Genomic DNA, 14,108 nt, shown 5'->3' on the forward strand with positions numbered 1-14,108 from the left:
AACCTCCCTCTTTATCAGCATTGAGATGTAGGAAGTTTTCTACTGTTTTAACCCTTATAGTGTTGAGGCAGTCGAGCCTATAACCTGAACGATTTGATAAGATCAAATAAAACTTAATTAATCCCACACCAGGAAACTCACACGTTACAGCAGCTCAAGAGTCAGAATCTATAGAAAAATGCAAAAAGTGATTGAGTGCTAAAAAACAATAAAACATTACAAGAAATATAGATTAGATCAAACAAAAAAATAACAATTTAAAATCTATACACAGGTTTCAGTCATCAGCAGTGGAAGAATGCAGTTCCTTCACTTGAACAAAGTACTAATTCAAAACTGTGAAAATACTCTGTTAGAAGTAAAAGTCTTACTGAAGTAAAAGTATAGTGAGAAAAAATTACTTCAAGTATTAAAAGTTACTTTTGCAAAAGTACCTTATGCAAGAATTAGAAAATGCCTTAAATGTTTATTGAAATAGTTGAGAATTCATTTTCTGTCAGTTTGCTACCTGCGTAAACTGTTTGGTGAGTTAATTTTTAACATAACACATCATATTTAATTAAAAAAAACCTACGTATGACATACAGAATAAAATACGAGGTATGTTATGAATACAGTGAATGCACAGTGGACAAGATGTATAGATGGTAGTATGAATGTGAAAACAGGTGATACAGACACGAGTATAAAAAGTTAGGGTATGTGAGCATCGTCAGTACAACAATGTTGTACGGTAATATAATTCTCAGGACCCTCAAAATATTTATTGATATTTTCTAAAAGAAAACAAAAAGAGGCAGAGTTGTCTTTTAAATCCTTCTTTATTTAGTATAAATATACAAAGAAAACACATGTTGCCCAGACGAGCTGAGACGGTACCCAGCGTAATACAAAATAAACCTATTTAACCGCCTACAACTTCAACAAGAATTATGCAGTAGGCCTCTGTATTACATACAGCATCGTAGTCTGAAGTAAGTGATTCCCAAATACAGCCTCTGATTAATAATTTTGCTGCTGAACACATGTAATCCCATGAAAGGTTTTGGTCAGTTCGGTGGAAGTCACGCCTCTGCTCTGAATTATAGAGATAACAGTGTGATTATCAGGAGGCAAAAACAACAGAATTTGGACACACACACACACACACACACACACACACACACACAGAGTTTTATATCAAGTCAATCAGTTGTTACAGAATTTCAAAAAAATACTTTCCTTATTGCTGCATGAATTTTCTTCACATTCTGGCTTTAAAACTAATGAAACATCATTTAAATGTTTTTTTGATGGCTTAAACATTAATTTTGTGCCTTTGAGTGTGTTGGGTTGAAACAAGGCATCGGTTTACAAAAAAGACCTTACACTTCAGAAATGTATATAAACAAAGAATAATGCTGTTACATTTCCCCCTTTTTCATTCATTTAAACACAAAAATAAAGAATTAATCAAACAAATAATGTGCACTATCGTGTGCACACACAGTTTTACTAAATAGTTTCATTTATGTGGAAATGTGGGGCACGAAACGGGCTGTCTGGGGCTGTCTTCAGGATGAGCCTCTCAATGTTTATGTCAAATATTTAAGTGATTTCACTGAAGAAAAATTTAATGGGAAAGTCACCTCAAATGACATCACTCATAATGCCCTCATATTTATCATAATCTCCCTTTGATTTTTTCAGCTTGGGCACAATGACAACAGTATGAGGCAGTCTGTTGTAAGAGTTCATGTTATACTCTGTTTGAATATGAGCTGTTATAAATCAGCAGGTTAATCTGTAAATGATGCTGGTTTTTATGGTATTGTTTCATGTGTCCCCTCTTCAGCTTTGAGCAGCTGCCCTTTAAAGGTCTCTGTACGGCCCTGATCAATACATAAATGATGATGTAGTGTTACAGACAAAGATAAGACTTTACTGATCCCTTGCTACTTGGCAGTATAAAAAACTACAAAACAATATAAAACTACATTAAAGGGATATATATGTATAAATGAATCAGTAATTAAAATATAATCAGATAATATATTATTCTGAATTGGGCCATCCTTTATGAAGTGTGCTTTAACTTTTTGTACTTTAAATATATTTTGATACTAGTACTGTTGTACTTTTCTTCTGAGTAACTTAAGCACTTTGATAAATATGGGCGCTGATTTGTTGGCATGACAGTGATGGGAATAAGATGATGAAAACACTAAAATACTACAGTGAAGTTTCTATTGTGTAAAGACTGAAGCGAACACATTTCGCATGCAAAGTTGTCTTTATTGAAAAGCAGGAAACACTCAGAAGAAAGTGATACAGAGTCTTAATAATCAATCATTCATTAACATCATTGTTGAAAAACAGCCATTTGAAATTATTTGATTTCATTAACATGTTTAACAATAAATCCCATTCACCACTGATACTTTCTGATATTCCCAGTAGTATTACTGTACTATGATTAATCACTTTGTTTAATGTATTGAAGAAAAAGAAACAAAAGGTAAAGAGTCCATCACCAAAGCGATTTGACAACGTTGTTGGATTTGCTTTGTGCTTCAGAGAGTGTTGATAATTCTCAGCTCTGCTGCCATGAAGACGGCTTTCTCAGGCTTTACTTGAAACACAGGAACTCAGGGAAGCCTGAATTGCCTTGGTTGAGATTTCTTTCGATAACATTGAGACCAGCTTTGAGGTAATCTTTCGTCAAAGCTTGGTTGAGAAGCAGAGTGAGGATCTTGATGGGGGCGCCGCCTCCTTGCTTGAACCACAGGGTCACCTTGCTGCCTCCGGTCCCCTCGTTGAGGTTAACATTCACCGACTGGTAACCAACCGCTTGATAGTGCTCAAAGTCGTTGTTGGTGGTGGAGACAGCCAGATCAGTGATGGCACCCTCTTTGTCGGTGGACGGCAGGTACCAGATGAAGACTGGGTCCACTCCTGAAACACCCCTGTTGGTGTCTTCATCCACACGGATGTAACCTTCCTCGAAGAGGTCGGCGTCTGATCCGTACGAATCGGTGGCAAAAACTTCAGTGATGTAGGTTTTTTGCTTTCTCTTCAGCCAGATGTGGACCCAGTCCCCAGTAGGTCCACGGTTCAGATCACAGGACACTCTCTCATAACCAAATTTAAACTTGCTGGCTTCATTGTCTGGATCTGTAGTGACATTAATTCTGTCTATGGGACTGTGGTTCTCCCCCTCCCCTCTGAAGTACCAAAGGTAGAGGGAACCACGGGTGACCGATCCTGCGTTGAGATTTCTCTCGACCCTTGTGAAACCTGCTCTTCTCAATCCATCAGCCATCTCATCATTGAATGAGACTTGAATCCTGGTGATTGCGCCCAGGCCAGAATCTTCTTTGTACCAAAGGAAGATGCGATTTCCTCCACCTCCTTTGTTCAGATTCACATTGGTCATTGTGAACCCTTTTGCTTGGAGATTATCCTCATCGGTTTGATTAATGGACACATCAATTTCTGAGATAGGCATTGTGGGTAACTGTATTAAAGAGAGAAGACAAATCATGAGTAAACAGCTGCATGACTGTGCCTTTTCAGGTGAGCTCCAATATAATTATGATTCATTATTTAATCAGTTGTCACACCAATGACAGACCACCAGAATGACATACAGAGTAAATTATATTTTGAATGTATAATACTGCACCAAAAACACTATTTACTCTGAATATAATTAATTCAGATGTGAAATAGACACAGGTACAATTTCCTGCAAGAAAACTATAAATTCTTGAACACTTACGTGTCTGCTGACAGTCAGTGATCGTCAGTAAGAAGTCGAGTGATCTGCTGATGCCGGTCGTGCTTACCACAGGTAAGCTGCCTTTAAATAGAGAACTGAGATGCTGTAGCTCATTGCACAATCACTGTCTCTGAGGAGTCATATTCCAAAGAATTTCGTTATTGCAATTAACTCGTCAATTCAGACGAATGTGCTGATGGCCTTCGATTACATTTTCTCACACACAGCTTATTTGGCTCTTGGCCCATGTGTGCTTCTTATGTCCATGGCTCATTTCCACATAGCTTTTCAGAAAGGTGGGGAGAGGAGTTTTCAGACGCACTTTGACAATAAAACAAGCAACTCGGTACTTCAATATGTGATAATACCACAGTTTCAAAGGAATGGATTTGTAGTACAAGACTTTTATTAAAATAAATAAAACCCACTGAGACTATATTAGTAAAACATAAGGCTAAAAATAGAGTGTATAAAACACATTAAATAAGGGAAATTCAACATTTTAAAAAAGGCTTTGTACATGTTCTGTTTTAACCCATGAAAGACAAAAGTATTTCTTGAAATGAGATGCCAGGATACAAACATACAATACTACAGAAATTTAATTTAGTCATTTATCTTGAACATTTAAATTCTGCTTCATTCTCATTCTGAAACGAAAAAGTCAAAGCTGTGTGGACAAAAAGTCAGTGATGTTTGAACGTATTAGTACTTATATGTTGAGAACGTATGTTGGTGATGTACATACATCACTCAGGTTGATGATGCGTTACATATCTATTATGAACCAAATCATGATATTTTTGTAAAAAAAAAAAAAAAGTTTTGTTGCTTAACAACTTTAACCCTGTGATACGAGTTTACGAGGCTGTATACGTGGCAACGGTTCTTCCATCAATCAGTGAAGTTTTCCTGCGGTTTGGCCTTTCAGTCATACGACAGCATTGTTTTGGGAAATCTTAAAATACTCTTAAAATAGTTTTTTTATATCTGCATTGTGATCACATTAAGTTTCACAGATAGAAACCCAGAACGTAAACGGTTTTGTTGCAATCCTGCATTAATCATTTTAACTACAAGAAATAGAGCGAGCAGAGGCTGAAATATTTGTTGTCTACAAATCCGCTCTGTGCCAGGTTTAACAGGCGAGAGAGGGCAGGGGATGTTTTCATATGTTTCTTTCACTTCTGTGGAAGTCACACCTGCACAATAATAACTGTTTTGTCACGACTTGACTTTGAGAAAGAGCAGCCTGTTTTCTTTCCAAGGTTGTCAAAAACGGCAGCTTTGTCACACCCCTGGCTAGTGATACGAACGCCAAAGGCAGCCTTTTGGCATCTGTTTGAAGCTGCTGGGAGCGGTGGTGGATGGGTCAAACAAACAGACTTTCAGCTGGGCTGTTTGTGACCTGTGTGACTCCAAAAGTCAAAGCTGTTTTCATGTAAAGTTACATATAATTTGAGGTAGTTGTATTGTGTTGTATATAAAACTGGGATAGTTGTCCATATCGCAACAAATGTATCTAAAATTTGGAAAGTCGTTCATGTAGAATGTGAATGTATATATGGGAGTAGGAATGATTAAGTGTGTATTCCTCCTACTTCTTTTTGAACATGTGATATTTAAGCGGCATGAGTATTTGTTTTTTGATGTATAGGTTTTGTATAGGCCTTCTTTTTTATTATCTGTCTGTTTTTGTTCGTTGCACTTTACCGTAAAGTCTGTTTATGTCTGTTTGCTTTTATTTTTGCTTTGTTTTGATTTGTTTATTTTAGATTTTTTTTGGCATTTTTGCCGTTATTATATAGGACAGATCAACAGTGTGAAAGGGGGGGAGAGAGGGGATGCCATGCAGCAAAGGGCCACAAGCTGGACTCGAACCCGCGGCCGCGGCGGCAAGGACAGTGCCATTATTCATGGGGCGCATGCTTTATCCACTAAGCCACCCGATGCACCTGCTTTGTTTGTTTTACATGTTTAAAATAAAGAGTCATTCATTCCATATTTATGACACATTACATGCTTATTTTAACCCAGAGCATGCTTTTTTCTAAACCTAACCAAGTTTGGTTGTCTAAATCTAACCACAACTGTCTGACAACTTTAAGCAGCCTTCAGTGTCAGTGTCGAACTACGTGACAAAGAAGAATATTTGATATCCTGGGATGAGAATCCGTTGGAACCACAGACTGTATCTAAAGATGGGTGATGCATCTCAAATATCCACAACTGTACAAAAATCAAGCCAAAATATCCAGCTGCTCACATCTCACGCCATTTGGATGCAGAGTCTGCCACATGGAGACTTTTCCTGACGTGGCCCCTTCCTCTGGAATAACCTCCATGCTGACATGAAATACTTGAGGCCTTCAAATCTCAACTCAAAACTCTTGTAGCTGTTGGCTTCCGGCAGGTCGGTTATTGTGCAATCACTACGTGTGAGGAGGAATTTTTCTTCATCAAGGTACTGATGCAACCCGGTTTATGTTTTGATTGCCGTGTGAAGCTCACCCTCTGGATTTCTGACACAACAAGGTACAAAGTAAAAATTAAAGTTGACCCTAAATCCTGCTGCATCTTTTGGCGTCGAAGGAGGAGTCGAGGAGTCTCACAGCCTGGGGAGAGAAGCTGCTTGGTACTCTGGTGGTTTGGCAGCGGATACGTCAGCATCTGTATCACCCACCACCGAAGCTATTTCTGTCCATTTGTGGATTTTACATCTATGACTCATTTTCAGGTGAAAACAATAAGGTGGATGCAGCCACCCCAAATCTGTCACCAGATAGGTGTGGGTAGAGGAGTTTTCACATGCTGTTCAATGATAAGCCTTACGGGTTACATGAAGCCTATGGTTATCATGCTGAGCTGATCAGTCTCACTAAAATGAAGAATTGGATGATAATCAAACTCCATACCTTAAAAAAAGTGTAAACAAGTCCATCCATCTATCCATCCATCCATCCATCAGTTTTCGTTCGCTTATCCGAGATTATCCTGGATGTCTGAGTTCCTCACCCTATCTTTAAGGCTGAGCCCAGCCATGCACCCTCCGGAGGACGCTCTTCTCGGCCACTTGTATCCACAATCTCATTCTTTTGGTCACTACCCAGAGCTCATGACCATAGGTGAGGATTGGAGCATAGATGGAGTGGTAAATCGAGGGCTTTGCCTTCCGGCTCAGCTCCTTCTTTACCACGACAGTCCGATGCAACTCCCGCATCACTGCGTATGCCGCAGCAAACCGTCAGTCCATCTCACGCTCCGTTCTACCCTCACTCGTGAACAAGACGCCAAGATACCTGAACTCCTTCACTTGGGGACCGAGCACAATCACCAGCTCATTTCACATTTTCATGTAGCTTATTTACAATGATTTATGTGGTTAAACAAAATAATACCTCAAAGTACAGCACTCATTAGAAGTTCAAATGTTTGTGAGCATCCAAAAAAAAGTTCTTGTTTCACTTTGGCCCTTTGTCGGTTTGGTGTCAGACAATGGGAGACACAGTGAGTCCAGGGGTTCTTCAGCCTGTGAAATAAGGTCAATACTAGCTTATGTGTTTATGTATTTATTTATACAGTATTATTACGATGAACAGAAATTTTAACTTAAAAATCACCACTAAAAATAGCAAAAGTGCAGATGTCCTGATGGTCCTGAAATAAAAAGATGATTTCAAATGATTTAAAATCAAGCTAAAATGAGTTTGAATAAGTTTTAAATATGATGTTAAGACTGGTGAAGTTTAATTATCTGCATTAACATCTCATTTGACCCCACTGATTGAGGTTGTAATCATCAGGTTGCAACACTGTGTTTACCGTAAGAAATACAGCAAGCAGAGGCCAAAATATTTGTTCAATAAAAATCAGTTCTTGCGGTGGATTTGACAATTGTGAGAGAGGGCGGGGCAATATGTTCACACGTTTGTATCAGCTCTGTGGAAGACTCACCTGCAAAATAGTAATGGCATCTTTGGCAGGACTTTGAAGAGGATCTGAATATTAAGGAAAAAAAGCAGATCTTGAACACACATGCATGCACGCACACTCAAATCCTAGCGCCATTTATCATAGAATTTATAAGAAGAAATTCAAAATTACTGCCTGAATTTTCTTCACGTTTTGGTTTCAAAAGTAATGAAGCATAAAATAACCTTTTGGTTTGGTGTTGTGCAATGGCAGAGTAGCTTTAGCATCATTTTTGTGCATTTTACTGTGTCAGCTTGAAACAAAGATAAAGGGTTAAATAAATCCCAAGCCTCACAATGTTTTGCACTACAAAGAATAATGTTAATATATGATTGTTTGAATGTATTTGAACTCCATCTTGTGTACACACAGTGTGGTACTTAAATATTCCCTAACATGAGTTATGGTTAATCATAAAGTTTTAGTATTCTGTATGATTTCTTTGGGCTAAATGCACCTTTATTGTGACGGTTTCCACTCCAGACTCTGTTCTCTCTAAAGCTAAATATAAAATCCAGAGATTTAAATATTTGTGAAAGGAGTTTGAACACATCATAAAAAAAGGTTGTTGATCCAACTAAAAAAGAAGTTAAAGACTCCATCATCAAATGAATTTAAGGACCTTTTTGAACAATGCCCCTTTCCGTGTGTCTGATCTCCTTCAGCCTGTTATTTCCTCACATGCTCTCCTCTCTCACAGCACAGGTCTCCTGTGTGTCCACAGAGTTCAACACAAGTCATCAGGCTGCAGAGACTTTTCCTGCCGTGGCCTCTTTCTCAGGGATAACCTGCATGCTGACATCAGACACACGAGGCCTTTAGACCCCAACTTTAAACTCATCTTTTTTATCAACCGTTCAAGTTGTTTGTTCGTTAATTGCTTCAGGCTTTGTAGCTGTTGCCGTTGTCCCTACAGCGAGTCAGTTATTGTGCAATCATTATGTGACTTCCAGAGAATCTTTCTTTGTGCCTGATACCATTATCCTTTCAGTGGGTTGGTTATTGTGCATTTATGAATTTATTGATTTATTTATTAATTCCACTTTCTCACACTCAACCTCTGCCACAAGACCTGTTTCATTTCTTCTATCTGATTGAATGGTGGTGGATGGGTCAAACAAACAGACTTTCAGCTGGGCTGTTTGTGACCTGTGTGACTCCAAAAGTCAAAGCTGTTTTGATGTAAAGTTACATATGATTTGAAGAATTAGTATTCTCGTATTCCTACTTGTTTTTCTCATAAAACTATGACTTCATTCTCATAATGTTGTGACTTTTTTCTCATAATATTACAACTCTATTCTTGAAGTCTAAAAAAGAGAAAAAAAGGTTCCTCAGTGTGGCCCTAAAGCTCCATCATACCTGTCCACACAGCATCTATAAGATGTCTGTGTGTCCAGGAAGGTCTAAAAGACACCGGCTCCAGACGGTCGCTGGCGTTCTTGCTCGCCCACCACAGTTCTCCTCCACACAAAGCACATGAGAGGTTTCACATGGTTACAATCTGTAACCTCACCACTAGATGCCACTAAATCCTGCACACCAGACACACCTGCTCAGACACTGTTTGATATTTATGACAGAGGAGGGATGGTGCAAAAAGAGGCAGGCATGTCCAATAATTGTCTTTTTGGGTTTAGATGTTTTTAAAGTAAATATGAAATACCACCATTTCAAGTTGCATTTGCCTCAATTAGGCCAAAATAAAAGCCCCTCCCCAGTGCGCAAGAAATTCATTAACATGCCTCCACTGTTATGCAGCTCCTAACTTTTTTGTGAGCGTCAAAGCACCCGCAAAACACCTTCTTTTCTGTATTATAAAGGGAGCATTGACACATCTTTCCTTAATGTTAGGAGAATTCGAACAGCTCTTATCATGGCAGACGCTCAGGTACTTCCGGTTCATCTCACTCAGTTAGGAACCTTCTGAAGCAAAAAGAGGTATTGTGATGAAACTACACTGTTCACATGATGGACTACAAAAAGCACATCTTCCCTGGATTGGTTTTAATGCAGCAAAAAAGGTTATTTTGGAATTGTTTTATTTGTGTTTTCTTTTAAAAACCCTGGTGAAAAATATTACATCATTACCAAGGTGATAATTAAAAATAAAGAGGAATATAGGCTGCCAGTCACAGAAGTAAAATGTGAGATGGTTGCTCACACTCACGCTCCTTTCCCTCATATTTATTGTCGTGAATACTTATATGATTTCATGAAATTAGCCTAATAAATATGAAAATATGTAGGCATACGATGTGTTAGATCCACTACTCTGTACATACGATCATTCTTACGTTTCAAACGTGATGAATTGGAAACATCATTTGTCTTAAAACAATCCCTGGTGTTGTGGTTAATGTGCTGATGCTGATCTTATAGGCTACAGATGTGTATTGTCACTATATTTTCGCTAGAAGCTCTATTAGAGAGAACAGTCAGTAGTAAATATTAAACACACATAAAACATGATGAGAAAATGATAACAACATAAAATATACACACATATATATATATAAAACAAATAGCATGATATATAATAACAAATGTGTTTTTTTGGATAAATATAGGCCTGTAGTCTGAAGTCAGGGCACAGATGTGACTATAAGCCTGTGTGTTTAAAAGCTTAGGAAGCAGCACACAGCTCAGTAAACAGCTCCATGTTCACATGACAGTGTTTTGAAGTTGTTTGGGCTCATACAGACTGTGCATCTGTGATGTCATGAAACAGCTGATCTCCCAAATAGCGGCCGACGTCGCGCCTCACTTTAAAAGTTGTGGGCGCAAAGAATTGTGGGGCGGATTCTCTCCTTTCCTTTGGTATAGGATGCTCCAGCATTGACGCACCTTTCCTTAATATTAGGAGAATTCGAACAGCTTTTTATCATGGCAGCCGCTCAGGTACTTCCGGTTCATCTCACTCAGTGAGGAACCTTCCCAAGCAAAAAGAGGTATTCGACCGCAGCCTAAGACTCAAATAAGAATCGTGATGAAACTCGCATCCGGAGATCTGAACACAGGCCGCCTCCTCCTCTGCCTCCTGCTAAGAACAAGCTCGCCTTCGCTGTCCGCATCAGAGAGTGAGTACTCTGACTCAAAGGTCAGAGTTCAGCTACATTTGGTTACATTTTGCATTCATCTCTTCAGGAGTTCAGTGAAACGCTGACTGTGGTTACTGGCACAAAACATTCATTTTGGCCCTTGTTTCAAATAAAGACAATATTCTCATTAAGCTGTTTACAATGAACATGAATATTCCCGTTTTACACGCAGCAGTGCATGCTTCGATTAACATTTTGCTTATCACGTCAACATGTGGAAAACTGGAATGGCTGTCACTTGTTTTCCTCTGGTGGTGGACGTATTAGAATGTGCAGATACAGCCTCCCTCTTTCAATACTTCAGCCTCCTTCTTCTTGAAAAGGGCAGCCTTGTGATATTTGTTCATATCCAAAAACCTGTTGATATCCAAGACATGTTTAAAAGTAGCAGTGTTTCTCCTTCTGACCAGAAATGTGGGCTTTTTTGGGGGGCATGCATCTCTAACTCTCTCTCATCTCTCAGTTGCTGTAAAAACCCCAATAGAGACAAATATTCTGAATGCGCTGTGTTCATGTGCAGTGATTGCTGCTAAAACCTGAATTATCTCAGCATATCCCACATGTCTTAATCTGGAAATGCTACATTTTTTAAAAGGTCTTCTTGTAAATATCTGAGAGAAATATCTTTTTTATATGACCAGTATGAAATTCATAATATTGTCATATTTGGAATATGTAAATGCATCTGATATGCATTTAAAATAAAAATGAAAATCTTTCTCTTAATGTTCAGAGTTTGGATTGTAACAAACTCCAACAAAAAACTTTAGCAAGTTTTTAATCCAAATTGCACCTTTCAACATGAAATAGGCCTGCAGCAAGTTCACAGCAACTTTTTTTTAAATATAAATTCAAGCTAAAATTTAAACAAAAGAAAAATTAAAAAAGCTCCCTGAGGTTTCACAGAGTAAAAGTTCCTCCCATGCTGACACATTTTTGCCCTATTTAATTAATTATGTTTCACCAACGGTCATGAAATAAAACGCAATTACAGATAATCAGCAAAATGCCAAATATCATCTCTATTAGTAGGCCAGACCGATAATCTGTTGACCCCTAACATTTATTATATTTAATAACCTTTATCATATAGCATCTTTCAAAATACAGTTACAAATAAAACTGAACACATTTAAAGAAAACACTGGTCGACTGAAATAAAACTAATATATATTAAAAAAAATCTCCAAAGCAAAAGATCAAAGAAGTGAAGGCCAAAGAATTAAAATCACTAAGATAGCAATAAAACAGACAGCTCAGATAAAATCAGGATATGCTTTAGGACATAAACAGGAAGACACAAAGATGTTGAGTCAGACGACCTTATACTCTCAGGTAGATCGTTCCAGAGCCTTGGGCCCTTCATTTCAAAAGCTCTGTCCCTTTCACTCTTCAGCCTTGATTTGGGAACAAACCAAAGACCTCTGCTCAAGGATCTCAAACGATGCAAAGCTTCATAAAGAATTAAAAGGTCTGAAACATAATCTGGAGTCAGGCCATGAGGAGCCTTGAAAGTAATCTTTAAATGAATCCTAAACCAAACAGGGAGCCAAAGTCAAGTTTCTACAACTGTTTTGGTGTGAATGTACTGTTCTTGGTTAAAAGCATAGCAGCTGAATTTGTTCACAATCTGTTGTTGTTTTAAAGTGTTTTGGTTTAGACAGGAATAATGCAATGCAAGTACAACAGTGTCTGCATGTCTAAAAGTTCAAGTAGATCTTATTTTTGCAAAATGTATTAGGTGATAAAAACATGACTGGACAAGCATAGTGATATGCTGCTCAGAACAAAAAATCCTACCAAACATGACAAGACTTCTTGCAATTGGCTTGTTGTGTTGGTACAGGTAACCAGTAGATGGCAGTCTTTGTTCAAGTGAAAGATCACTGAGAGTCCAACATGTAACTTTTAGCAGTGAGATGACTGTGGGCCCAGATTTGTGAGCATGATAACAGTGATGGGGAAAAGATGATGAAAACCCATGAAAAAAATTAAAGTGAACATGATGAGGAAAAAAACAAAACGTTGTGAAACAAACACATCTCACATGCAAAGCTGTCTTTGCTGACGAGCAGGACATATCCAGAATACAGTGATACAGAGCCTTAACATCCAATAATTTGTTGACAACATCAATCACAAGCACACACACAGTTGTCAATCATGATGTCAATTCCTCCTTTTTATAGCATCAAATAACATTTAAAATCAAACTTATCAGAAAAATGAACTCAGAGTGACAAGAACTACAGAAACCATCTTTGGGGAAAAATTATTTGACTTTATGAAGGGGGTGGGAGTTATGACCTATACTGCAGCCAACAGGAGACTGAGATATTTTGGCTTCTCTATTGTGGAGCTGTCATGTCGTCTCTCTTTACAAACATTCTGTGTTTTAATCAAATAGAATCAAGTTGAAGAATCTCAGTCAGCATGTAAATTTGTAATTTAAATGCAAAAACTGAAAAACAGTATTGTCAATAATCAGAGCATTCTATTGCAAAAGAGAAATAGGATTGAAAGGAAATTTTGAACATTTTGCTGTGTATGTGTTTTGTTTAGTAGTTTAGATATTGTTAATAATGAATGATGTAACGATACATGATACAGCTCCATTTCAGCTGCGAGACAGAGTCTCTTAGCACCCTTTAAAGCATTTTGTTGTTGTTTTTTAATTGGTGTACTTAAGAGATCAATGAAAAATACATTTCACACCTTTAGGTGTTCTTACAAGCTGTGGGGAAAGGTCATTATTTAAAGTATAAATCTGTTCATTTACTTTACTTTTATTATTGTCGACAATTTCCTTGACCAGACCAAAACGAGCAGCTCTGAATGTAACACACTCACAAGTGTTATCTGTGCGTTCAAAGCTTATTTCTCTGTGGTATAGACCTCCATTGTTGTCCAAAAACTATGAAAACAGAAGTGAACCTCACAGTGAGACATGTTCCTCTGTTACCATGAGCACACACACACACACACACACACACACACACACACACACACACACACACACACTATATTTTATATGATCTCAACCCCACATACATTGTCCTGCTGGGAAAATACTCACTAGAGTACCAGATCCACAGCTGAAAAAAGTCATCAGTAAATACACTATTTACTGCTGTTTTGAGTAACACTGGTGAAAACTACAACATATATTTTTGACCCCTTTAAAAGAAAATTAGACATTGTCAGCGGGAACCAAAAGAACAGCATAGAGAGGTCTTAAAGAATTTAGTGTTATTTATGTTTCAACCTTTTCATGT

General features: G+C 37.9%; 1 protein-coding gene across 1 annotated transcript; it reads right to left on the reverse strand.

Moving 5' to 3' along the window:
* Positions 1–2,253: 2,253 nt before the first annotated feature.
* LOC148186925 (uncharacterized) lies at positions 2,254–3,882 on the reverse strand. The gene is made up of 2 exons (XM_088089418.1): positions 3,761–3,882; positions 2,254–3,496 (listed from the first exon to the last, which is right to left on the reverse strand). The coding sequence occupies exon 2, from the start codon at positions 3,485–3,487 to the stop codon at positions 2,609–2,611; it is 879 nt and encodes a 292-aa protein (XP_087945544.1). The 5' UTR covers positions 3,488–3,496; positions 3,761–3,882; the 3' UTR covers positions 2,254–2,608.
* Between the last annotated feature and the right edge of the window lie 10,226 nt (positions 3,883–14,108).

This window comes from Plectropomus leopardus, chromosome 16 (assembly GCF_026936395.1).
Source record: "Plectropomus leopardus strain MGB_pleo_1.0 chromosome 16, ASM2693639v1, whole genome shotgun sequence".
In the NCBI taxonomy this organism is placed as follows: domain Eukaryota; kingdom Metazoa; phylum Chordata; class Actinopteri; order Perciformes; family Serranidae; genus Plectropomus; species Plectropomus leopardus.